The sequence below is a fragment of the Jaculus jaculus genome, chromosome 5 (genome assembly GCF_020740685.1).
Source record: "Jaculus jaculus isolate mJacJac1 chromosome 5, mJacJac1.mat.Y.cur, whole genome shotgun sequence".
Taxonomy (NCBI): domain Eukaryota; kingdom Metazoa; phylum Chordata; class Mammalia; order Rodentia; family Dipodidae; genus Jaculus; species Jaculus jaculus.
Window position 1 is genome coordinate 167,984,267 of NC_059106.1, and position 27,302 is coordinate 168,011,568.

Here is a 27,302-nt window from a genome sequence, read left to right on the forward strand (position 1 = left end):
CCCATGTAACCAGCAACTCCTGGCTTCTCCCACACCCTCAGGTCTAGGATGAACCCCAGCTTAGCTCTAGAGTTCTGTAGCTGGGGTGTTCTGCCCATACCCCAAGATCTTCCCTGGGGAGCAGCATCAACTCCACTCACCTCCTCTGAGTTCTGAGGCAGATTCGATGTAGTTGAAGGTATCTAAGTTAATGATGTCGATCACGGGACATACCACTCGGGTGTAATCCTGTAAGACAGTGACCCACACTCAGTTTGCAGGGAAGAGACTGGCTTGGAGTCAGGGGGCTTGGGACACCTTTCCCTGAGAGGGCCTGACAAAAGCGTTTCATCGTTGGGTGGCACTTTAATCACCTATAGAATGGGGCACTGGGCACTGAGACCGCTCTGGTTTTGAGGCCTAAATGCCACGAGCATGGGCAGGCTCTACTTAGGCCTTCCTGTTGTCCCATACCAGCCACGGCAATCATATGACAGTGACGGATACATGGCAGAGGCTGATTGGGGAATACCATATCGGGGAGAGGGGAAACTCACAAGAAAGGGCTCTAGAAGCCTGTCACCATCAGTGGGGCTTGAGGGGTCTCCAGTCCCAAGAAGCAAGAACATCTCCAAGGTGCCAAACCCTTTCGTTCCAGACCTGTGGTTCTTGGGCAAGTTGATGAGCAGCTGCCACTTGGGCAGATACCACCCTCTCTGTCTCCAGTCCCAGTGTCCTTCCTAGTTTTCAGCCAAATATGCCACTGGTCACCTGCATCCACATCCTCCCAACTCTTCCAATGGTGGTTTCGTCATCCTTACACATGCTCCATCCCCAAGTTCTCACTTCTGTTGACTGATCACTCCCCGTATCCCCTTCCCCCCGGCACTAATTAAGACTCAATCAGCACATTGAGCAGCTCAGGCTCTGACAGTTCTGACTCTTAAATAGCTCTCTGAGTTCACCCCACCCCCGACCCAGTGCTTCTGGTCTGAGCTGCGGTGGACCCTGAGCCCCGCCTTGCCCACAGGTCCTCTCCTTCCCTTCTGCGGTCACCCGACATGCAAACCTGACTGCGCTACTCAGTCGCCCAAAGCCACCATCACTTCTAAAACAAGGGCCCAATCATTGGAATGGCACATAGGACTATGAAAATCGGCTTCTCCATGAGCGAGGACACGAGGCGTTGTTCTGAGAAGAACAGAGGTTACTAGAAGCTAGGAAGGGTAGTGGAGAGGGAAGATAGAGAGAGGAGGGATGATGGTCACCTAAACTTAATTAGAAAAGAGGAATATATACAAGTGTTCTCTAGTACTATAGGATGCATACAGTTTATTATGATTTATTATTCGTTTCAAAAATGTTAAGAGAAGATGTTATATGTCCCCCATACAAAGAGGTGATAAATGTTTGGGGTGACAAAAATGTTAACTGCCCTGATTTGATCATTACTCATTGTATACATATATTGAAATGTCACCCACTTTCCCATGAATATGCACAATGATTGTGTCCATTAAAAAATAAAAGCAGGCTTTCGTCTTGCTTTCCAATTTTGTCACCTGGTGCTTTCTCCAGCCCCCCTGTCTGGGTCACTGGAATTAGTTAGAGGATACTTTCAAAACATGCCGGGGTCCATAGTTCTTGGGGTCTAGCTAGTCTTACCCGAGAGGGGAAACGCGCTCGAGTGGTCGGGACCCGCAGCCCGGGAGAGCGGCAGTTCTGAGGGAGCTGGTGGACTGCCCTACCCTTGCCTTCACCCACTACCCTTGGGCCAGCGCGAGCACAAAACTCTGCTTCTCCTTGAAGCCATTTAATTTCCTGATTCAAGCTTTCCCCCAAATGAAGCTGTCTTCTTATTTTTTAAACTACAGATTCAACCGAGTGCTTGATTCTGAGTTCACAGACTTAATTTGACCCTGGCCTCCCCACATGCAACTCATTCCGACAGTAACAAGGTGCCTCTGAAAACCAATTGGCCCAGGTGGGAAGTGACGCTGATTGCTAAGGCATTGCCTCTGCCGCCGGAGTGTCACACACAGATGCTCCAGTCACCTTCAGCGCCACACCTGCCGGGGAGCCTCAGGCCCTGGGGGCTCTCCTCCAGCCACTGTCATTGTGTGTCTATGTGTGCCTGCCAGCTGCGTGTGCGCACGCACATACCCGCCCAGGCATCCATTCTTGCCACTTGAAGTCTGAAAACCCTCAGGTGTTCAGGGACACCTTCTGCAAGCCTGACCACATCTTCATTCTGGCTTTGCTCATTCTAAGCTCACTGGTTCCTCTGCAGGTGCTCCTAGTCCTTCTCATGTCATAAAAAATACGTCCTTGTTCCTTACAGGTATGTCAGGCCTGTGTTCAGCTGCTAGGGATAACCTCTAAGTCCTTGGCCGTCCTCCCTAGAAGACAGTCCTTGCTCTCCTGGGATGCTTCAGCCACACTTGGGTAGTCTGTGCCATGTGTGGTTGGTGGTGGAGGCCTTGGCCCTGACTTCTGAAGTAGTATGGGGGCCATGAGGGAGGCAGGTCTATGGGACTGACCCCCAACAGGAGCCCTGGATACCAAGGAATGGGTTAGCTTCCCTGGTTCGTAGGACTCCTCCTATGCTGCCAACACATTTTTGCTGGGAGAAGTTAAGTGTTTGTATAACCCTCCCAGGAGAAGACAGCTGCAGCAGCTACGTTCTCAATCCTGGCACAAAACGCCCAACTAGAAGCACCTTATGGAAATGAAGTGTTTATCTCAGGCTTAAAGTTTCAAGGGGTAAGCTACATCATGGTCGGGAAAGTATGGCAGGGACAGACAGATGAATGGCACATCTCCACAGCAGCAAGAAGGAAGTAGAGCGAGTGAACTAACAGCAAAAAGGCATACGGAGCTAGGGAATAGCACTCCAAGGTCCGTCCCCAGCAATACACCTCCTCTAGCGAGACTCTGCCTCCCCAAGGCTCCACCCGCTGGGGATCAAGGATGAGGCTCAGCCATAGACACACAAGGCTGAGGGGGGCATTTCACTTTCAAAGCACCACCACCGCCACCGTTGGAAGCTCATGCAGGAACTTCCTGCAGACACCCTCCCCTGCTGCTGATCTTAATCTGCATACTTTGACGTGATGGACTATAACCATTACTGGATTGGCCTTGCTTATTTTTGGTTCCTCCTAACAAGTTGTAGAGCCCAAGGGTAGTCTTAGGGATCCTCAAACTACAATTCTGTTTTGTTTAAATTAATTAATTATTTAAAAAATAATATCCCTTCTCTATATAGAAACCAAAATGCAAAATAGGGCTGGAGACATGACTTAGCAGTTAAAGCCAAAGGACCCAGGTTCGATTCCCCAGGACCCACATTAGCCAGATGCACAAGGAGGCACATGCATCTGGAGTTCGTTTGCAGTGGCTGCAGGCCCTGGTGCACCCATTTTTTCTCTCTCTCTCTCTTCCCTTTCTCTTTCAAATAAATAAGTAAAAATCAAATACTAAAAATTAAATTAAGGACTGGAGAGATGGCTTAGCAGTTAAGCGCTTGCCTGTGAAGCCTAAGGACCCCAGTTCGAGGCTCAATTCCCCAGGACCCACGTTAGCCAGATGCACAAGGGGGCACACGCGTCTGGAGTTCGTTTGCAGCGGCTAAAAGCCCTGGAGTGCCCATTCTCTCTCTCTCTCTGTCTGTTGCTCTCAAATAAATAAATTAAAAAAAATTAAATTACGAAACAACAAAGTGCAAAATAAAGTACAGATCATTCTCCTGAACTACAGGCTTCCTCCGACCCACCCATGGATATTGCCCTAAAGCTGTGAAAGGTGCCCAAACCTTCTCTACTATTCAGAGGGCTTCTGTCCTATGAATCACTCTTGTCATACTTCAGCTGTGGCATCTACCTGGCTCGGAGTCATGAAGAGGCAGACAGTGAAGGCTGTCTAGGGTCAAGTGCTACTGGGGTCATGACCTTGGAAAAGGGCTGCAAGAGGCCATAAATGAACCAAGAGAGCCGGAGCACAAGCTGTCTGAGGTTGAGGATCAGTACCTGCTCTGCAGGTATGTCTCTTGGCCCAGCCCAGAGCCTGCTGGGCTGCAGTATTCCAGCACACTTGATAGAAGAGAGAGGCTATTAGCTCCCTCTGTGGACACTGTGCCAGGGCTGGCAGTAAGCTGTGGGGGCGGGGGGTGACTCACTGCTGGACAGGCCGCCTTCTCCTGCTGGAGGCTCAGAGACCAAGAAACTCTCCATACTAATGCCCAGACCTAGCAGAGGTCCCTGTGTGACACTGAAGGCCACCTCCAGAGAACTAAGCCCAGGTGGGGGCATAAGCCAGCGGCTGATGAAACCCCTGACTGATTCCGGGCTATTCCCTTTTTGGAGCACCCTCAGATGAAAATTCAAGCCCACTCCCACCCTGGCCCCTACCAGGAGCGAAGAGGCTGAACACATCAGGCCGAAGTCATCCAACAGCCCTGCTGTCATATCTCTTGTTCCCTGCCTGATGGACATCGTTAAAACCATGTTGTGAATGGGCATTCAAAAGTCATGGAGGGGCTGGCGAGATGGCTTAGCGGTTAAGGCACTTGCCTGCAAAGTCAAAGGACCTCAGTTCGATTCCTCAGTACCCACATAATCCAGATGCACAATGTGACACATGCATCTGGAGTTCGTTTGCAGTGGCTAGAAGCTCTGGTGCCCTCATTCTCTCTCTCTCTCTCCCTCTCCCTCTCTCTTTTCTTCTTTCAAATAAATAACTAAAAATAAAGTTGTTTTTTGTTTTTTTTTTTAAAGTCATGGAGGCATCCCAGTTTCCAGCGTTCCTGAGACCTGCTCTGGAGCAGGAATTGTGGTGGGTCCAAGGTGAGTGAGACTTCACAGCGGAGGGAGTGTGAGCAAGCAGAAGATGGATTCCAAAGACGACTATGGGGTACAGAAACTGCTTGGGGGTTTCTAGCTGGCCTGGAGAAAGTGTAGTATATTAGTTACTTCTTCCCTCCTTCTAACCAAATACCTGACAAGAAACAATCTAAGCGCAGGATTTATTTTGGCTGTTTAAGGGGATAAAGTTCATCATGGTGGTGGAAGACACGGTGTTGGGAGCAGCTGATGGCTGTGATAAACAGAAGTGTGAGGCTGCTTGTGTATATCTCCATGGCTCAGGAAACACACACACACACACACACACACACACAGGGACAGAGACAGAGACAGAGACAGAGAGATCGACCTAAAATGGAGACAGGTACCCCACCCCCGGAGTCTCAATGACCCACCTCCTCCCACTAGGATCTGCCCCCACAAAGGTCCCATAACCTCCCACAAACAGCACCATCACCTGGGGCCAAGTACAAGAGCCTGTGTGGACCAATTAACATCCAAACTGTGACACGCAAGGAGCTGGCAGGGGTCCTCAAGGAGGCAATGGTGTAGGGCAGGGACACATGGACAGGATATCTGCATTTCCATTCTGGCTCTGTCACCTGGATAGACACGTGACCTTAGTAGATTGGTTCACTCTGTGGGATTCGGTTTTGTAAGACAGGTTATTATTTGCAAAATGACCCTGCCTTTTTTTTTTTTTTTTTACAGGGTCCTTGTGAAGAAAAAGAGAGGAAAGCACAGGTTAAAGTGTTGTATAAAAAAGTACGAACTCTTAGTTATATAAATCTACTGAATGCTAAAGGAACTGAGATTTCTTGTAATCTTTTTTTTTTTTTTTTTGCTACCCAAGAAACATGTAGGGAAAGTGAAGTGGTGGGGGAAAGAAGCCCATGTTAAAAAAAAAAACAAAAACAAAACAAAACTCGACTTGGTGAGCGTTTTCAGTATCAGCGTGTAATTGAAGGGAAGTGGAGGAAAATTAAGAGGCTTTCAATGTGGGAAAACTCCAGCTGAGGATGGCTTAGGACAGCTCCAGCCCAGCCTCTTCCTTATCTTACTCTATATTTGAAAATCCCAAACTCCAATTACAGCTTAAAAATTTCAACTTCCACTCATAAGATCAAACCGTGTTCTGTGTGCAAACAGGCACATGCAAAGAAATGCTGACATGCTCCCCCCAACACACTCCCTATGCCCAAGGGGCTGTGCCAGGGGAACTGTCTCACAGTACCAAGAGGCATGGCCCAATGTGGTGATCTCAGCAGTCTGCAGAGGACTCTGTTAGCTCCGACCTGGAGCCCATGCGACGAATCCCTCGGCTGTGAAAACCTGAGCTCAGACAGTGAACGGGGACCACGGAGCTGAGCTCCATCTTCGGACTTAATGATTCCCAGAGAAGAGCTTGGCAGTGGGAGGCAGACGGGGCTCTCGCTTGTGAGGGCAATGAAGACTGTGCCAGCCTTCACATAAGCTGGCTACAGATGCCAGGCAAAAGCATTTCTAAGGGGGCTTTCTGAGATGGACTCAGAACCACTGGGGTGGAAGGGACTTCTCAGACAACTCCCTTCGAGTACCCTAGAAAGACAGATCAGCCTGAGGTCCCTGCAAGAGAAGCATCTAGTACCCAAGTGACCCAGCAGTTCCATTCCTTAACAAATACCCCCAAAGATCTGAAACCAGGCACTCAACACCGACTTGTACACGAATGTTGGAAGCAGCGTCATTCCTGCCGCTCAAATGTGGAGACACAAATATCCATTAACAGATGAATGTGGAAACAAAACATGGTCCTTATATACCATGGAATGATTATCTGGCCATGAAAAAGAATATTGATCTATGCTACAATATGCGTGAAGCTCAAATATGTGTTGAGTGAAAGAAGCCAGAGTGGAAAGGCCACATGTCACACGCTTCCAAGTATATGAAACATGCAGAACACGCAATTCCACAGAGTGAGAGCAGACCAGTGGCTGCCAGGGCCAGGGCTAAGGGGCAAGTAAAGAATGACTGCTAGTGGGTGAGAGGTTTTCCTCTGGGATGATGAATGTGTTTTAAAATTAGATTGTAGTGATTATACAATCCTGTGAACTGAAGACTTTGAAATGGTTAAAATGATAAATTTGGTTGTAAGTATTTTACACACACACACACACACACACACACACAGAATCAACACAGAGGCAGAGGCGGTGGGGTCAAGTCCACAGCTGTCCTAGATGTCCCTGAGAGAGGGTTGGGCACAGTGCTGGTGTGGGAAAGCTCTGAGCCACTGACTATGCCGCAGCCCAGCAGTCCCCAACATGTCATGAATCCCTGGGCCCTGTGATCTGTGACCTTCAGTCATAGGGCTCGGGACAGCAAATTGAGAGGGTGAAAGGGAAATTAGCAGCAGGAGATCCTTGAGGGGGAAGCAGAGTGAGGAGTTGCCGGCAACGTGGGCCTAATGTCCATGCTCTGAACGCCAGCCCCTCACAGCTTCCTTAGAGATAAAATTCCTGGTCATCAGGGTTCATTACAACACATCTTCCACTCTGCCCAGGGGCAGATTACCTTAGAGAACACTGGAAAATGCTTATGGGTAAGAGAAAAGAAGCAGAATAGAAAGTTGTGCAAATATAGGATGATTACAACGACGTAAAAAGACACCATCTGAAAAGAGAAAATGATTCTAAATGGGAAGAAATGAGAGTGATTGTCTTCACATGGTAGAAGTCTGGTTGATTAGCTTCCATGATATTATTCTCTATTTTCTACAGCGTCTATCTACAATGGCTATGGGTTACTTTTGTGATGGAAAATAAGAGGCCCTGGTCCCCTGTCCCCTCTGGGCTTCCAGATTTCCTTTACACCACACTTCTGGGCCCAAAGTGCACCTCTGTCATGTCAGCTTCAGTGGAGAGCTCTGTCTCCTCTGTCTTTGTGGCTATGTGCCCACACCCCTTGCCTTTTCTGTGTGGTATGTGAGAAGCACACACAGGTTGTCCATACTTTTTCCTCACCAAGAATTTCCTCTTCATTCTCTATCTCTCAGTGTCTCTCATCTCTCTCTCTCTTTCTCTTTCTCTGTTTGCAAATAAATATTAAAAAAAAAAAATGGGCCGAAGAGATTGCTCAATAGTTAAGACATTTGTCTACAAAGCCTAACAACCTGAGATTGATTCCTCTGTACCGTATAAAAGCCAGATGCACAAGGTGGCACATATGTCTAGAGTTAGTTTGCAGTGGCTGGAGGCCCTGGCCTGCCCATTCTCTCTCTCTCTTCATCACCCCCCCTCTCCTTTTCTATCTCTCTCTGCTTATAAATAAATAAATATAGATTGTTTTAAACAAAGAATTTCCTCTTCATTAAGAGTTTTTGCCTCACTGAGTATGGTGGCACACACCTTTAATCCCAGCATGTAGGAGGCAGAGGTAGGAGGATCACTGTGAGTTTGAGGCCACTCTGAGACTGCATAGTGAATTCCAGGTCAGCCTGGGCTAGAGAGACACCCTACATTGGGAAAAAAAAAGAGTTTTTGCCTCACTTCTCCCCACGGTCACGCACTGCGTGTCAGCCCCTTTCCTGAAGATCCAGTGCAGGGCCAGAACTCAGGAACTGTGGGGAACTTACAAGTAAGTATAGACTAAATAGTCACATAGCCCATTTGATACCCAGAGCCCTACAAGGTACTCAATAAGTGTCTGCTAACTAGTTCAGGGGTAGAAAGTGTGTCTACCTACCTCTCAATTTCAACCATATCCCCACTCCGATGCATCTGGCTTCTGGGGTTGTTTCAGAGCCTGGGCTCCCATTCGACATTAGTTAGGGTGGCTCCAGGAGGGGCCTGGCGCTCTCACTGCATTTGTCATCCATTAGGGGAGAGTGAGAACTGGACCCAAAATAAGAAATGGTGGGCTAAGTGAGAAATGACTCTCTGGAGTGATCCTAGCTGGTCTTACACTCCAGACAGGATTCCTGGAGGAGATGGGACCCAGACGAGGTCCTGGGAAGAGGTAGGGTTTGTGGAGAGGAGGGAAGGGTGTCCAGGGACAGAAAAATCCTGCCAGGGATGCCTCACTGGCAAGGTGGGGAGCACAGCCCAGTCGTGTCTGCAGATGCTGGGGACACTAAGGTGGCGGAGGATAACTGGTAAGGCGACTCCAGTCTGCTGCCCCCAGAAACAAGAACCTCTCCAAGTTGCCAAAACCTTTCACCTTAGACCTATGGTTCCTCGAAAAGTTTGATGAATGACTGTTCATTGTAACAGACACTAACATGTTTCTATCTCCAGACCCAATGTACTTCCTAGTTTCCGGCCCAATATGCCACTGGTCATCTTCATTCGCATGACCACGGGTTTGTCACCCACTGACTGCTATGTGACCTTGTGCAGGCTACTTTAGTCCTGCATCTACTGAGCCAGGGTTAGCTGTTCCACCCGTCCCCCGGAGGAGTGGGGTACCTGTGAAGTAACAAGTGTGAGAGACCCTGGAAGAAGTGGGAGGTGGGAAACCTAGCTGAGCTGTTCAGGACTCACCTCTTTGACCCTGTGCAGCAGGGGCTGAAGCCAGTCCCTGTTGACCTCGCAGTGGCTGTCCAAGAAAGTCAGAGTGGTCCCCTGAGCGATATCAGCACCCCGCATCCGGGACCGGACCAGACCTGCATCAAGGACAAACAGGTGGATGCGACTATCACTGCATTGTCTGATCAGAATGCAGAGGAGCCTCCCAGCATTCCCTTGAACAACCAAACACACGCCCAAGCATCCCTGTCCCTGACTCACACGGCCCATGGCAGAGCCTACCTTGCCGCTCATTGTTGCGTAAGCACTTCACCTTGGGCAGCTTGAGGAGTTGCTTGCAGTCTTCGGCTGCAATCGCAAATGTGAGAGTGAGGGTCGGGGAGTTGACTGTGTGGAGGTGAGCACACAGATATGAGAGTGAGGGTCAGGGAGGTGACTGTGTGGAGGTGAGCACGCAGACATGAGAGTGAGGGTCGGGGAGGTGACTGTGTGGAGTGAGCACACAGATATGAGAGTGAGAGTCGGGGAGGTGACTGAGTGGAGGTGAGCACACAGACATGAGAGTGAGGGTCGGGGAGGTGACTGTGTGGAGGTGAGCACACAGACATGAGAGTGAGGGTCGTGGAGGTGACTGTGTGGAGGTGAGCACACAGACATGAGAGTGAGGGTCGGGGAGGTGACTGTGTGGAGGTGAGCATGCAGATATGAGAGTGAGGGTCGGGGAGGTGACTGTGTGGAGGTGAGCACACAGATATGAGAGTGAGGGTTGGGGAGGTGACTGTGTGGAGTGAGCACACAGACATGAGAGTGAGGGTCGGGGAGGTGACTGTGTGGAGGTGAGCACGCAGACATGAGAGTGAGGGTCGGGGAGGTGACTGTGTGGAGGTGAGCACACAGATATGAGAGTGAGGGTCGGGGAGGTGACTGTGTGGAGGTGAGCACACAGATATGAGAGTGAGGGTCGGGGAGGTGACTGTGTGGAGGTGAGCACACAGACATGAGAGTGAGGGTCGGGGAGGTGACTGTGGAGGTGAGCACACAGACATGAGAGTGAGGGTCGTGGAGGTGACTGTGTGGAGGTGAGCACACAGACATGAGAGTGAGGTTCAGGGAGGTGACTGTGTGGAGGTGAGCATGCAGATATGAGAGTGAGGGTCGGGGAGGTGACTGTGTGGAGTGAGCACACAGACATGAGAGTGAGGGTCGGGGAGGTGACTGTGTGGAGGTGAGCACGCAGATATGAGAGTGAGGGTCAGGGAGGTGACTGTGTGGGTCTGATAAAACTACTGGAGACCAGCACTGTTGGCTTTATTTTCAGATCACAGCTCTCTTTAAGAAGGGATTTGTCATCGGACCTTCCATCACATACCCAAGATAATAGTAGATGATTTCCAGCCCACAGGACAATGTGACTGTTAGGCAAGATCTCCTTCTTCCCACCTCCTGCCCAGCCACCTTTGAAGTAGCCCTCAGTCTTAACACCTCCCAAAGCTCAGCAGTACCCTGGGCCAGAACTGCCCATCTTTGTCTCGGCCTTCTGTTGGTGCTTGGCTTGCCTACTGGCCTTGACCTCTCTGGCTCTGAACTCTAAGGAGCAACAGGGACTTCTAGATCCTCCTGTACACTTCCTCTGGGCCAGAGCTTATTCTAAGTACTTTATGTATGTCAATGCATGAGCCCATATCGACCACACGTATGATTACCACCATGTCTGTGTCATAGACACAACGAGGTCAGTGATTTTCTCAAAGCACGTGGCTAGCAAGTGAAGACGGTCCAGGTCTAGGACTGGAGTCCAGGGAGCCTGGCTCCTGAGTCCAGGCTCTTGCCCCTGGGATGGTCTGCTGCCAGAGAATCCTGCAATGCCTTCTTCTCCTCCTCAGTACCAAGCTGGCCCAGAAGAGCAGCATCTCCCACCACCCAGTTCTTCAGTGGGGAGGCAAGAGCGGATCACTGAGCTCCAGATCTTAGCACCTGGAGCCCCATGCACGGCCCATGTCTGCGTGACGAGTGCAGAGAGGCTGTCACAGTTGTGGGTGTCTGTGCTTGTAGGGCAGGACCCCGTGTGGACAAGGCTCCCTGGGCCTACTTGCACTTGTGCTGGAGGCCACCGATGTCACAGTCCTGAGGCTTGCAGCTGTCCCTGGGAGCCAACCCCCTTCCTCTGGCTCTCCACTGGGAAGAGGCTTTTCTGCCTGAAGGTCATTGACTTCAAGGAACAGCACCCAGGCTGCTAGGCCATGGCTCTGGAAGAGGGCTTAGTGTTACCAGTACCTGAGTTGGGATGAAGCTTATATAATTATTGTGCCTTTCTGATGGAGCACACAAATTTCTCCTGGGAAAAGTGGATTTTGGAGCTGAGTTGCTAAATGCTTGCACTACAATCATGAAGACCTGAGTTTGAACCCCACAAAACATGTGGAGAAAGAGAAAGCTATGTGTGGTGCATGTGTACTTATGACCCAAGGCTGGGGAGGTAGACATAGGTGAGTACCTGGGCTCACTGGCCAGCCAGCGTAGCCTGCGTGGTGAGCGTCGGGGCAATGAAAGACTCTGTCTCAAAAACGGTGGAGAACACTGGAGAAATGTCAGCCTAGACTGTTCTCTGGCACATATATGCACACAAACACACACACATGAACACAAACAGAAAGAGTACATCATGGGGTACAAATCTGAGTGGGAACGAAGGCCTTTCATAGGGTGATTAGGGAGATATGAGGCAGGAAATAGGGGTAACCAGTGTGTCAAAAGGTTCAAGAGAAGCTTCTGACTGTATTACATCCAGGTGGTGGTGAATCTCAAAGACAAGACCCACTCAGATGTCCAGCGACTGAAAGGGGCAGGTCCTAGCAGCCTTGGCTTAGGCTGGAACATTAACGCAGCACCTGAACCAGGAATCTCTGGCGGTGGGCATGACTTGGGTCTGGGGTCCCAGAGATGATTCTTTGAGGATTGATGTCTCTTCCCTTGTCCAGGAATGTAAGTTCATGGACAGCGACACATGTACATGTGCATGCCACATATTCACACACCTGTACACACACATGCATAGCACATGTACTTCATATACACATGAACATATGACATTGTTCCTCGAGTTTAAGATTCAACACCCTTTAGAGTTCAGGCATGGGCACTCAACATCTTCCACATCTTTTACCGATGCTGGCTTTCCTCCATCACTGGGAAATCGGTGGGCTTCCCTCCACATGTTCCAGGGCCCTGGGACTATACCTCTGTGCCTCAATTGCCTGTGAGGAGTATTACTTACGGTCATTGCTGAAGTCATCCACTAATATGATTTCCTGGATCAGATGTATGGGCGTGCGGTTCAATATGCTGTGGGAAGAAGAAAAAATCATTACATCTTCTAGTGGCAAAACACATGTATCACTCTCGGTGTAAAATAAAAATCACTGCACGGGAGGAATGCAGGAAACTCCCAGACCACAAAGGACTTGTCCAGTCACACTGCTCCTCTGGAAACCAACGGGCTGTCTTTGCACCTTCTCCATCTCAGTGAATATTCTCAAGCAGACAGGAATCCAGGCAGCATTCCCAACAAGCCACCCTCTCCCTAAGCCCCAATCTCATCAGTGAAAGAGAACAGTGGTTCTGAGAGCAGTCACAAAAACCACTTTCACACCTTGTGGTGCTGATAGTGATGACTCTCAGCTTGAACAGAATTGGAATCACCGTGGAGGCAAATATCTGGGCATGTCTGTGATGGGTTTACTAGATTCAGGTTAACTGAGGTGGGAAGACCCGCCCTAACTCTGAGTGACACCGTTCCCTGAGCTAGGACCCCAGACTGAAGACCAGCACTCGTAGCTCTGGACTGCCTTCCTCTGGAGGCAATGTGGCCACCTTCTCCACCATGCCTGCCCAGCCAGGGTGGACTGTATTCACCAGACTATGAGCCAGAATAAACACTTTCTTCCTTAAGTAGCTTCTGTCAGGTATTTTTTTTTCCACAGCCATGAGAAAAATAGTTAATACACCCCATGCCTCCTACATTTTCCATAGCTGTGCATGCCCAGAATTGTCATCCAAACATGTCCTGTTTATTCACAACTAAACGCCTCTTCTTGGATGGCTTGAAATGGCCCAGCACTGCCCAGGAGAACCAGTTCAAATGTCACCTCTTCTCTAACAGCTTTCCAGCCTACTCATAAGGAAAGAGTTGCTGCCTCCCATGGGATTCCTTAGCAGTTTTAGCTGGAGCTTCCTACAGCATTTATCACTTCCTGACCCTGGCCGTGGGTTTTGTGCCTCACCAGCCCTACTGTCATTGTAGCCCTGATCTCATGCTGTAGCCCAGTGAGAGAAAATATTCTAAAGAAAGACACCTGTGACCTCCCTTTAGTTTCCAGACAATCGCCTTTTATCACTTGCAAAACTGGTATGTTTAGTAGACATGCAGGAATCTAGGCTTCAAGCTGACTGTAAAAGAAAAAATACTCAAAGGACTGCCTACACCTACCGAAAGAGTAGACTTGGGGACAAGGAGCTCTGTTGGGGAAGGAAAGGAGGGGACCTTACCTTCATCATCCCACAAAACCCCTGAACCTGCTTTCTCTTTTTAAACTTGGTGGATCTTTAAGACAGATTGTCTATCCCATTCTCCTCAGCCTGGACTTGAATAAAAACCTCTCTGTAGCAGAGAACCTGAGACAATGCAACCAACCCAAGTTCCTTGTTCCCAAGGAAAGTACTGGTTAACCTGTCTGAAAGCTGAATTCACACTATGCTCTGGCCTTTGTTTCCTAGCTATTAAAAATAAGATAGAAAAATTTTCAGTGCCAGGGATGGGATATCTTCCAGTGAGTTGTTGGCCAGGGAGGCCACTGATACTTTGAAAACATTACAGGCCATTGCCGAGGCCCTTGGTTTCCCACCAGGAATAGATGGTAAGACCCTATTGCTGAAGACTCCACATACTTGGGCAGCAAGGCCACTGAGAAATCCCGCTGGAACTAAGCTGAAAACCTCCTTCATGTAGACCAGCTGACAGAAAGCTAGAAGAAGCCATTCTGCATGAAGCTCAATGGGAGAGAGAGAAATCACCAGCTGAAAACCTCATCTATATAGACCAGCTGACAGAAAGCTAGAAAAGCTACACTGCATGTAGTTTAATGGGAGACAGAGAGAAGTCACCAGTGAAGATATTCAACAGTGGACACTGCAAGCCTTGTGTTTTGCCAGCCAGGCCAAATGAGCCAACTGGTGCAATAGTGGCATGTCTGTCATGGGGGAAACCAACTGCCCTCTAATTTGACTGGCGGCCCACTACATGGGAGGGAATACATCCCTGATACTGAAAACCTCCAACAGGGGTAGTCATGAGCCCTAGGGGTGTAACATCTGCTGCTGTCTGGCTAAAAGTATATACTATGCTCACCAAACATCCAAGTAAGCACTTCTCATAATGTTCATACTCATATATTAATGCTACTCTCACTTTTGGTTAAAGAACCTTCTCTTTTCAGATGGCAGTGACCTTGGAATGACTCAGAAGGCACCACGGTGACAGAGGAGTGCTCAGCACTGCAATATCTCTATCACACCTTCCAAGGCTCAGGGTCCATTGTGGAAGAGGTGGCAGAAAGAATGTAAGAGCCAAAGGAATGGTAGGACTCCTTACAACATGCTCCTCCAGACACAAAATGGCCTGGGTATCCATGACCTCACAGTGCCTGACACTACCCACACAAGACCATCATAAGAGGAGGAAAAGATCATGACATCAACATACAAGAGAGACTGATTGAGAGGGGGAGGGGACATGATGGAGAATGGAGTTTCAAAGAGGAAAGTGGGGAGAGGGAGGGTATTACCATAGGTTATTTTCTATAATTATGGAAATAGTCAATAAAAATAAATAAATTAAATTTAAAAATAAGGTGGAGGATGGTCATAGGCACAGTGGAGATGATATTAAAATTTTCTTTCCTTCTTGTTTGGTCCAACTAAATCTACCTCCCTTTGCTAATCTCTGTTTTAATTTCTTTCAGAAAACAGGGACAGTATTTCAATGGGTTAATGGTCCTAAGTGCCCCATAAAGCTTCCCATAGATGGTGACTGAAGGAGTTAGCAGACCTCTTTAAGGAAAACTTCAGTAAAAATTCTTGGTTGCTTGTTTGGCGGTTCTAGCAGGGGATCACAGTTCCTTGTACACCCTTGACCGAAGACAGCTCCTCCTCTCTTCTGGGAAGGTCGTCCTCTTTAACCGAGCTCGCAGCTCCAGGAGGGACACACAGGGAGTGGTGAGGGAGGAAGGGGACACCCGCCCAGCCAGCCAGATCAGCTGAATCAACCCTGGCTATCAATGGGGTGACAGATGTCGCAGACAGATCACCCTCACTTCCAGAAATTCACTAAAAATTCTTTTATAAATTTGGAGGGATTTTCTGAAAAAACAAACAAACAAACTGCCCAATAGTTCCTCAATCTGAGGCAAGTCTATCATGGAAAAGGGAGCATACACTTGCAATGGATCATCTGTTCTTGAACCTCTCCCAGAGGGAATGCAAAGGAGAGGGGAACAGGGTTGGGCGGTGAGAACAAGAAGGAGGAAGGTATTGAGATTGGGGTAGAATAAGGAGGCAAGGGCAGGTAGGTCTTAGGGATTTGGGGGTTGGAGAGAACCTGCATAAAGAAGCTGGGACTGGGGTGAAAGAAAGAGGTTTGGGGGATGTCGTGGGTGTTGGGACCGAAGTGAGGCAGCAGAGGGAGAGCATGAAGGCGGAGGGGAGGCTTGTGGGTCTGGCTGTGAGGGGAGAGGTGGAGGTGGGGGTGGAGGGAGGAGATGGCTCTGAGGGACTAGGAGGGGAAAGGAAAGTTCAGTATGGAAAAGGCGCTTGGGGAAGCTTGATGATGGGACTTTAACTTAAAGAACGTGATAAGCAGACATTGAGGAGGAATGGGCTCAGCAGTAGAAAAAGGCTCCGAGGTATGGGATTTCCAACTACTTGTCACTGTTCCGAAGACTGTTTTCAAGATCCTGCAGGATTGTGGGGTCAAATGTCCCAAATTCTGGGCAAGAATTTTGATTTTGACTATTTAGAATAATATGCTGAGGCCTGATCTGAGTGGAAAGTTGTATAAGAGTTTTCATATCTGACTTTAAGCCCATTTTTTTTAAAGATTTTTTTTTTTTTTTTATGAGGAAGGCCAATGGACTATCTTTTTGAATGGAGTAACTATTACCCATTTCAGGGTTTTAGATACAGGCCAAGACTAACTTTGTCTCTGAGACAAAGGTTGCCCGAACTGCTTTCTGGAAGTTTGTTTCAAGCATCTCTCCTCCTCACGCCCCCACCTCCCAGAAAAAACTTCCTGAAAGACACTTGCTATTGGCTTAAGGCCATGTGGAGATGTGAGTGTACATTGTTTCTTACAGTGACATCCCAGGGCAGAAGCCTTGTCAAGGTCCCTCTGTATTGCAGAGTCCAGGGCCAGGGCTCTTTTCTGGAGGGATGTTTAGTGTCCACCCGCTATGTGCTGGGCACTGGGGACTGAGGGAGGAGAATTGGGCCCCACACTAACAGACTGTGTTATCTTGGACAAGTTACTTAACTGGGAGCAATTATAGGAGTAGCGACCTCAAGCGGCTATTGAGAGAATTACAGGAGATTGCACTTAGCATACCACACGACACTAGGTGATGGCAAGTGGTAGTAATTCTTCCTATGTTGTGTGCCATTAATAATTACTTTTTTAATTGAATTGACTTCAGTTACCCTCCAGAGCTGTGGATTTCTACCCTAGGGGCACAAGCTGGTTTTCAGTGTTAACTCCGGGCCTCAGAATTCCCTTGAATATCCCCAAACCTCAAAGTTTCTCAAAAAAATATTTCTGGTCCACACCAGCCATTGCAAGATACCCAGAGCCCTGCGGATGTTGGGGCAGGAGTGCAGAGTGGGTGTTGGTGGGGACGTTGTGAGCAACCCTCTCTATAGGTCTGCCTGGGCTGTTTTGTGTGCGCAGCCCCTTTTCTATGCAGGAAGCGAACTGTCTTGGAAGGGAATCCTACCCGGAGCTACCTTTATTACTAAGCTTTAATTCTCACCATGGAAACTAGTGTGTGGTGGAGAGAGGAACCCTGACACATAGCCCTGGGCCCCACTATCATGCTCTGGGGAAGGGTGAGAGAAGGTAGACGCAGAAGGTGCAGGTGGAGATCACTCACTACGATTGTCCCAGTGAAAATATAGCAAACCCAACCACCAGCCATCTAATCAGGGCAGGAGGGGAGAGGGAGGCAGAAAAGGAAACCCGCTTGAAGAATAACCGCTAATGAGCTTGATTACGGCTGCAGCTACTGCATTCGAGTCCCCCAAATCCCTGCCGGCTCTTTGAAATTCAAGAGTTCTCGTCTATGAACATCAAAAGGTAAATCACATGTAGCACTGTGCTGGTTGAACTGAGAGATGATTAGTGAATAAAAAATGTCCAGGGTTTAAAACAGAAAAAAAAAAAAAGAAAGAAAGAAAAAAAAAGAAATTGTCAGCAGCAAGAGCTAATTAGAACATTTCCTGGTAACACCTGGCTTGTTTTTGCTCCTCTAATCACAGCAATTGAAGTGATGGTGAGGTCTCCAGAAAACTGGCTCAGGGCTGGAAAGGCCAGCGATGGGCATGTGCTCCGGGCATCCGAGGTGGCTGGAAGTGCAGCCCAGGGTGTGCCTGACTTGGCCTGAATGATGTCTCTCTGCACACATCCCTCATTCCCACCATTTCAACGTGGGTTGCAGTGGTCTCCCCTCCTCGCTCCCTCACTCAGGTTCTACCCACACTCCTCACCAGCATCCCTTTGGCACAACAAACCCTCCATTTCCCCAGGGTCCAACCGACCAGGTTTAGGTTTATATCAGCCACACCCCACCTGTCTCCACTCCGGCTCTCTCGCGGTCTTCCCACGTGACCTCAACAGGGGAAGGAGCGATTCCCACACTGTCCCTGGCACCCTTTTGGATCTGTTTCCTTTGTGAAGTTTTACAGGCAAAATCCACACAGCCAGCACGTACGCCTTCTGCTGTCTGTCTGGTACACCCTAACTGAGGGCTCCCTGTGGACCCCCAAGACATGGCAGGGTACCATGGGACACAGGGGCCCGTAGGCCAGCCAGGCCTGGCCACCTGCTATCTGCGCGGCTCTGAACCGTTCGGCTCCCAGCCTCCATTCCTCCTGTAATTACCTTGCTCTTGTAAAAGCAGGCGATATTAATACTTGACCTACTTTACAGGCTTTTGTGCGTTTGAAATGAGGAAATGTATTTGAAATTGCTTCGTGAACTCCACAGTGCTATATGCAGATAGGTTTTATCAAGTGCGACATAAATACCAGTTGAATGAAGACCTGCGGCCAGCTCACAGCTGAGTCGAGTCTCTGGAATGAGGCAAATGTGGGTTCAAGCGCATTTCTAGCTGTTCAGCCTCCACTTGTCAACAGGATGGCTCCAGCCAGCGCCGGTCCTTCCAGCATCACAGTTTCCTCGGCTGCGAGAGAAGCGCTTGGCACCGTGCCTGGCACCGGACGGCCGCTCCTGCAGCGTGGGCACTGATAATACGACTCCCGAAACCACTACCAGCAATGGGTGTGACACGTAGCTGTGATTCTCAGCGTGTGAGCCTCGAGCCAGCGGCCTTGCCGTCACCTGAGGACTTGTCAGAGATGCAAACTCTCAGGCTCCGCTCCAGACGCACTGAGTCAGAATCTCTGCGGCTGGGAGCCCAGGTGACCACGTCCTGGCAAGCACTCTAGGAGACTGGCACCTGCTCGCATTGGAGAGCCGCGTCACAATGCTGCTATCCATTGGGATGGAGGCTCGCGGTCACACCTGCCGCCACCTGAGCAGGCTCCCGGTGCCAGCCACCACCCCCAGGCCTACCTCTGTTAGAGTGGCTGATCTTGGCTGCTGAGCTGAGAGATGCCCAGGAGATGGATAAAGTGGTCCTGCGTGTGTGGGTGAGGTGTTTCCAGAGACAGTGGACGTGCGGTCAGCACGCTGGGGAGGGAAGACCTGCTGTACCGCGCGACAGGCTGGGGCCCCGGCCAGCACGCAATGTGTAAGACTGAAAAGAGAAGCTCACCAGGGTGTTTCCTCTTGACCACCTTCCATTGCTGGCCTTGCCCGTGGACAGCAGAGTCCAGCCTCTTCCGTCTGGGAACATGAGCCCATACCAGCAACTCTCCAGGAGCTGTGGACCTTCAGCTATGGTCTGGTGTGACCTCAGTGTCCCCTGTTGTCTAAGGCTTCCTGGACTTAGCAGCTGCAGGCGTCCCTGGTTCTCTGGCTTGAAGATGGCCACCGTTAGACCACCCAGCCTCTGCTCTTCTATGTCGATCTAGCGTGTCCCCTTTGGTAATGATGGGTACCATTGGCTACGCTCCTCTAAGGAAGCCCAGATATTAAGCCTATCTCCTCCACAATCGTGCCGGGGGGGGGGGTAGTACTCATCATCTTCAACTGGCAGAAAAGGAAACTGAGGCACAGAGGTTAACCAATTGGTTCAGTTACACAGCTATGACAGGCAGAGCTAGGCAAATCCGTTCCCAGAGTCACAATACTTAGTCAGCTTTACCCAGAAAAGTCTTGGTCTAGGAGATTCACACTGAGAACAGCGAGAAGGGCCAAGGTATACAGTAAGGGAGGATGCACGCTCCCGAGCCCCCAGGGCAGGCCAGGCTGAAGGTGACTCTAGGGGGGAAGAGAACAGCCCACGTCTCCTACATACCCTGCAAAGACTTGTTGCCACACAGGACAGGACGAGCTATTCTTCATGGCCGTCCTGCTCCTTGAAAAAGTCCCTAGTACATCAAGGTTTCAACTCTCTCTCACTGCCACCCATCCCATCACACCACCGCCACATGCGCCTTTCTGCTGCCGGCTGGGAAGCGATAACCCCTGTGGAATGCTAACAGGATCCTCATAGGAAGATCTGGCAGACCTTCCCAGATGTGAGCTGTGGGGTAGTCACCCAGGCTTGGGGAAGGCAGAGGCTGCATGCAGCTGGTTGGTGTCCCTGTGACCAGGCTGCTGGCAAGACTGAGTGGCCCTTTACAATCAGCTACCTCTGCTTGGCTGCGAAAGTCCAAAACTCCCTCCTCTTCTCACCTGAGGGCACCTGGTTCTAGCAGCCTACCCCTTTTTCCTGCCCCCCCCCCCACCACATGCACACACTGACTGGTTTGCAAGTCAGCAAGGCACTTCATCAATCTACAGCGAGACCTGGCAGTGACCCAGTACAGTTTTGTGTCAAGAACTACTACCTTGTTAGAAAAGCACATCTAAGTTGGGCAGCTTGTGGGGTAAAAGTGGAAGCCAGGACGGAGTTGGTGGCCGGTCATCAGGTGCCAAGGGTATATGGGCTGCCTTTTTGCACACTTGAGCGGGTCTCTCCCTATGTTTTGGAGGGAGGCCCTGGCTCTGGCCCTACATATTGGGCATTGAAGTAAACTGAAGACGTACTTAGTCCCGGGGGTGGGGGGGGGGTGAGTCTGATGATGAACTTCTTCTCTGCACCCAGAAATTCCCACTGCCATGACACACCAAGCATGGGAAGAGGGGGACGGTGCAGCCTGCCCGATGGAGATGACCAAAGGAAGGTCTGCTGTGCTGGGCACTTTCTCTGGGCCGTGTTTAGTCACATCTCTTCCCACGCTAGGCCACCATCCTATGTGCTGTCTAGCAGGTCGAGGTGCTCAGACAGCCCATGTGTCCCGGGGGCACGAAGCCCTCACAGGCACTTCCGTGGACAGGGCGCTGGCTGTGCGGGCTTATGTGACCCTCTGGCCCACGCACCTTCCCTGGGCTGGCCTGCTCTGGTTGTTCAACGATCCCCGGTCAGCTCAAGGGCTTCAGGCCCACTCTCAGGCTACTCGACCCTAGGTCTCATTTTTGTGCCTCCAAGTCTCGGTTTCCTCAGTCGTAAAGCGGGCACAGCCATGACCTCCCGGGGTCCCCAGCTGAGGGCAGGGGCCCGGGTCTGTCCGCAGATAAGCAGGCCACTAGTGAGGGCCGGGGCCCTGCTGCTGGGTATCTGGGACAGCTGGCATGCAGAGAGCAAAGAAGGGGAGATGAAGGAGGCATGCAGGGAGGGAAGAGCAGCGAAGCAGCCACTGTCTTGGACAGTTTGGAAGCCCAGTTCCCAGGCAGGGCTTCCAGGGGACAGCTCTGCGTTCTGGAGGGATGGGACCTGTCTTCAGCCGCTCTGTCCTTACGTCTTCCCGGTTACGAAGTGGGAAGCCATGCTCGCTGCGTGGTCTGGCGCGAGCTCTGTGGGCAGCGTTAGTCACTTGTTCTCTGAACGTCTGCAGGTCAGCGCGGGCCTCTGTCTTTCTCCTTAGATCGGGACGATGACCGGCCTTCCTCAGGGTGTGAGGGGCAGCCGCACGGGAGGCCGTGATGTGGAGAGCGGTGTCAGGGACACACCGTTAGAAACACCCTCTGAGCCCAAAGATCCAACCAACCATGACTCTCCAAGAGCCGGGCCCGACGCGGGACCCCTGCACAGTCTTACCTGCGGACGGTCCTGAGCAGGGTGGAGCGCGCCTCGTTGTGGAAGGTGATGATGATGCTGGTGGGAGGAAGGTCGGTGCAGTACACCAGCAATGCGCACCTGGCAAGGAAAAGCCAAAAGACAATAAGACCTTTGGAGCAGAGCAGACAGTAGGAGCGGGGACTGCCAGCATGCGGCTGGTGGCCAGTATGGAGGGCCGTCTGGTATCCCGGAATGACCGAAGTGGGGTTTCTACCACCTAGGAGGAACACAGGCTTAGAGTCAAACTAGATTCACATCCAGAAAACAATATGGTCATTGACGCCTCCTGGAGACAATGCACAGCAACAATTGCTAGAAGCATTGGAAACCCAACGCCAAGTCTTAGGCTCTGTGCCCTTCTAGCCCCCCTACCTATGCCACTGACTAGCAGACAGACCCCAGGCAGCAGAGGATGAACCTGCTTGTGTTCAGGCAGCAGCTCCAGGGGGGTGTGGCAGCTGACCCCCGACCCTTTTTGCCACTGGGGTGGTTTGAATTAGGTGTCCCCATAAACTCTGTGTTCTCAATGCTAGATCTCCAGCTGGTGGCCATTCAGGAAATGGAGCCTCCTGGAGGAGGCTAAAGGGTGTGATGGCCAGCTTCCCCTTGCCAGTGTTCAGCACACTGTCCGCTGCAGTGGTCCGCCTGCTGTGGCAGAGGTGATACCCAGCCCCTGCTCATGCCATCCTTTTCGGCTGCCATCATGGAGCCTCCCCTCAAGTCTGCGAGCCTTTCTGACCCCAGGTCAGGTGCTGGGTGCCAGCAATGCGTAGGTAATGCAGTGGCCACATACTTGAACCTGGTTATGTCTGGAAAAGCAGAGCCTTCAAGCACCAGCGTAGGTAACGAAGCCCCACCCTGAGAAAGCGTTCCTCTCCACGCGACCCAGATTATCCTGCATAACAATTACATCTGGAGTGATTTCAATTTAATACCTTACCCAAGTGTGAACCGCAGCCCGCAGCCCAAAAGTTGCTATGATAATGGAAACAGATCAGCCCAGCAAGGCTGCGGCTCCTGGGGGCCGTCACCTGTCTTCTGTCTTCTCATCACCATTTCAGGGGTGCTCCTATGATGGGCGAAGTGGGAGGCACTGAACGTGGAAGTAAATAACAGATGTGTGGAAAGTGAGGTGTTCAATTTCCCATCCCCCCCGCTCCAGGCTTTTAACTAGGGACCCAGAAAAGCAGGGACGGGCTTTGAGGACGCCGAGTCTTCTGAGGTTGTCTGTAAACTACCTGTGCAAATATGCATTTTTGCAAATGTGCATTTCTGATTTGGAGGGAGATGGTTCAGTTTTCACTGATTCTTTTAAATTATTTTGGTGATGAGTTTTAATATATGCACATGATCTATTTTGACCATAATCCCCTCTCATTATTTTCTCTTCCCCTTCTACGGAACCCCTTCCTCCATACATCCCGTCTCTCTTCTGTTTTGAAGTCTTTCTTTTCGTTTCTTTCCTTCATTATCCATGACAACATGGTGAGGAGCCCAGTGTTGTGCAGGTAAAGGCAGGGGCTGTCCGGTCACGAAGGCACTGGTCACCTCTTGTCCGGGGGACGGTATTCCACAGCACTCCTCCCCACCCTCCGGCTCTGGCATTCCTCCCACCGCCTCTCCAGCAATGTTCCCTGAATCTCGGTGTTTGTGATAAAGCATTTTTATCTAATGCTCATAATGCTCAATGTTTGTTTAACTGTCACTTCCTCTCCACACTTTTGACGAGTTTTGAGTGTCTGCCATCTATGCGAAGCAGTTTCTCTGATCAAAAGTGAGATCAGCACTACCGTGTGAGAATAAGCCTAAGAATTTAGAGGGCATTTTGACAGGCATATCCACTTTGTTAAACAATAGCAGCAGCCTCCCCCTAGGGCCCATGACCTTCCAAGCCACAGGCTTTGCATAGGTTTCCATAAAGTACGAGGCATGGATTCCTTCCAGTGGAGCAGTCTCCAAGTCCAGCCACAGAGCAGTTGGTTACCCCAGGGTCATACCACCACTGCACCCCTGGCTCATCCTGCTGGGCTGGTCAGTTGTAGCTCACAGGCTCCACTGCCATTTAAAACTGTTGATGACTTTTCTCCCCCAACAAAGAGGTCGGCTTCCATATGGCTTTTTCACATAATTTTTAGTTTTCGTTAAACCTTCCTCTACCCACTCCTTTCTTCCATCCCTCCTCACTGATCATCTTTTTTTTTTTTAAGTTTTTATTTATTTGTTTAAGAGCGACAGACACAGTGAGAAAGACAGATAGAGGGAGAGGGAGAGAATGGGTGCGCCAGGGCTTCCAGCCTCTGCAAACGAACTTCAGACGCGTGCGCCCCCTTGTGCATCTGGCTAACGTGGGACCTGGGGAACCGAGTCTCGAACCAGGGTCCTTAGGCTTCACAGGCAAGCGCTTAACCGCTAAGCCATCTCTCCAGCCCCTCACTGATCATCTTACACTCCCAGTACTGTGTCCCTCTACTGACGTATCTGCTACCCCTTCCCTTAAGCCTCGACCCATCTCTCCTCTCCTCCAGCTCCTTTGCCTCTGAATCTTCCTTCAACTTACATACAAATCTAAAAATTCAATGGCAGGATCCACATATGAGAGAAAAGATGTAGCATGTGTTGTTCTGTACCTGGGATACCTAACAGATAACAAGTTCCAGGTCCACCCATTTTCATGCAAATGTCATAATTTTTATTTTTCGTTAGAGTTGAATAAAATTCCATTGTGTGCATGTGCCACGTCTTCATTATCTACTTATCAGTTGACGGTCATCTAGGCTGGTTCCATTTCCTAGCTATCGCGAATAGAGCATGTGTCTGGTGATCATTTGAAGTGGCTAAACACCCTGGCATGCCCATGCTTTATCTCCCTCCTCTACTTGAAAATAAATAAATAAAAATATTTTTAAAAAAACATTTCAGGTTAAACATAAGCTAAAGGAGTTTATGAGCACAAAGGCAATTCTACAGAAGATCCTGAATGGAGTGCTTGACACTGGGGACGAGCAGGCCCTGACATTTTCCTCCTTGTGTGCTCACAATGAGGACATCTGATCTTCTCAGGGCGTCATATATTTCCTTCATGTTCTGTTCCTAGTTTTTAAACTTCTCATAGATTTTGACTAGTGATCCAATTTTTGTCTTTAACACCTGATAGCCTGCCTTCCACTTAATCCATTCTATTGCTGAGGTTCCATGGAGCTTTTCACTATATTTTTCATCTCCAACTTCATTTTGGCTTGGCTTGTCTTCAGGATTTCTATTCCTTTATTGAGTTATATTTTCATAAATTGAACTGGTTAGCCTTCCTCATTTCATCATTCCAGCTGTTTGTTGGCATCCCTATGCATTTATTCAGGATTTCATTCATACATTTATCCATGTCTCTTTTGAGTTCTTTGTGCACATTTATAATCATTCTTTTGAGCATTTTGTATGGAGTTTCCTCCATGTAGTTCCCAGGGGGAGTCCCCTGCTATGGGCTTGGTATTTCTTGCAGGAGACATATTGGCCTAGTTTGCTGCGTTACGTTGAGGCTTACGCATATGAAGACAGTGTGTTGCTCAGGTTCTTTCTGGCTCGCGTGTTTCAAGTGGAAACGACTTAACTTAACCTGAAAACCACTCTTGACACTTCTTTGTGTTCACTGCTCTTTGCTCTGCTTCATGATGCTGGGAGTTCTGTTTGGGGTACTTGGTACTGCCACATGGGTGGTCTCAATGTGGCTGCAGCTAGGATTAAGCTTACACGTGGGTGTCCACACACATGGGAGGCCATCAGTGCCGCTGCAGTGTGGAGAGAGGAGGGCCCCGCAGAGCAGCACATGGTGCTGACACGCAGTGCACAGTGTCTCCCTGTTGCCCAGTCATCTGCACCCATGAGGTGAGGTTAGGAGGATTCCTAAAGAGATTCCAAGTGCTGGAACTTGAACACGGGACTCGATCCCAATGCTGCATTGTGCTCCCAAGGGACATGAAGGAGAGAGGATTCACACAGGCCCCCGGCTGCTCCGGATCCCAGTGGTGCATGGTGTGGACTGCGTGCCAAGTGCAAGGGAGAAGATTCACACTGGCCCCGCACCTGTCCGGATCACACTCATTGATTCTTAAAGCAGTCTGTGGTTTGGAACACTCAAGATCCCCAGTGCTAGGTCAGCAGTCCTGATATCTTCTGGCCACCCTGGCAATGCTGTATGGGGTGGGGGTGGGGGGTTCTGTGGGAACAAACACTCAAACACTATAGGCTCAATGTGTAGGCACAGAGGAAGCTGGGCTGCTGTGCCTAGGACCTGGGCCACGAGTTAGGGAAGGGGGACGGGAGAAGAGGTGATGCGAGAGGTGAGTTATGAGGTGAGGGAAACTGGCCAGCCTACCTCTGAGGCTTGCTCCCCAGCACCAGCAGATTTGCTCCCTCTTAGCCTGCTGCGGACCCTCCTTCTCAGTGTCCCTGCTGGTCCTGTCCCCCACAAGATGGCTCTGCCCGCCTTTCCTCTGGCTTAAAGCTCTCCAGTGGCTCTTGATGTACACAGTCCTTCTCCCTAAGGCCTTTAAACAATTGCAGTCTCCTGTGCAGCCCCTGCTCATGCTACACAAAGCAGAGCTTCTCTTTTCTTCTCCGCCTGAGCTCCTATTCATCCCTCCAGGACCAGAACAAATGTCCCCTCTTCTGTGAGAGCATTCCGCCTTCCCCGCTGGGCAGTGGGGCTCTTGTCTGCGCTCCAGTAATTCCATGTGTATCTCTTAGCTAGCACTTTGTGATGAGGGGACACTGTCACCCCACCTTGACTGAGGTCCTCCAGGAAAGGACCATGGCTTTGTCTGTTTCTACAGCCTCACAGTGGGATTCATGTATTTCCTCTTACAGAGAAAGGAGACAATCAGGAACTTCATGCCCAGGTCAGCAAGAAACTCAGCCCTTTATGGTTTTCAGAAGTACGAAAACCCCTCAGATGGATCTTGGGGGGCTTCACCCTCAGGTCTCCATGCTCTTGTCCCCTCACTCCCTAAATTAGAGCTGTTCATACTGTTCATATTAACAGTGGGACACGTGGACATGGCAATGCGTGGCTTTATACAAGGCCTCTGCCTTAGCCACGTGGAGGGAAGCTGGCTGGCATGCTGTAAGGACAATCAGGTAGTGCTACAGAGAGGCATCTTCATGAAGAGATGCCCAGGACCCTTGCCTACACCACCACCAGCAGCTAGCCAATCACGTAAGTGGGCCACCTCAGAAGTGGGTCTACCTGCACCAGCCAAACCTTCCGATGCCAGCAGCCATGGCACACCATTAACTGCAGCCTAATGAGGGATGCTAAGCCAGCAGTGCCCAGAGCCAAGACGCCCGCAATTCCTGCCCCGCAGATGTGATGAAGACGGTCCATGGCTTTTGTTGTTTTAAGCCACTCAGTT

The 27,302-nt window shown here is 50.2% G+C and overlaps 1 protein-coding gene across 4 annotated transcripts in view; it reads right to left on the reverse strand.

Annotated features, from left to right (window-relative positions):
* Galnt14 (polypeptide N-acetylgalactosaminyltransferase 14) overlaps positions 1 to 27,302 on the reverse strand; it is a 238,256-nt gene that overhangs the window by 35,616 nt on the left and 175,338 nt on the right. For all 4 annotated transcript variants that reach the window (XM_004654516.2, XM_045149835.1, XM_045149834.1 and 1 more), the window contains exons 3-7: positions 21,877 to 21,975; positions 12,624 to 12,691; positions 9,632 to 9,697; positions 9,365 to 9,486; positions 141 to 228 (exon numbers count right to left, since the gene is read on the reverse strand). In XM_004654516.2, coding sequence (XP_004654573.1) covers positions 141 to 228; positions 9,365 to 9,486; positions 9,632 to 9,697; positions 12,624 to 12,691; positions 21,877 to 21,975 — 443 coding nt within the window. The remainder of the gene's footprint in view (positions 1 to 140; positions 229 to 9,364; positions 9,487 to 9,631; positions 9,698 to 12,623; positions 12,692 to 21,876; positions 21,976 to 27,302) is intronic.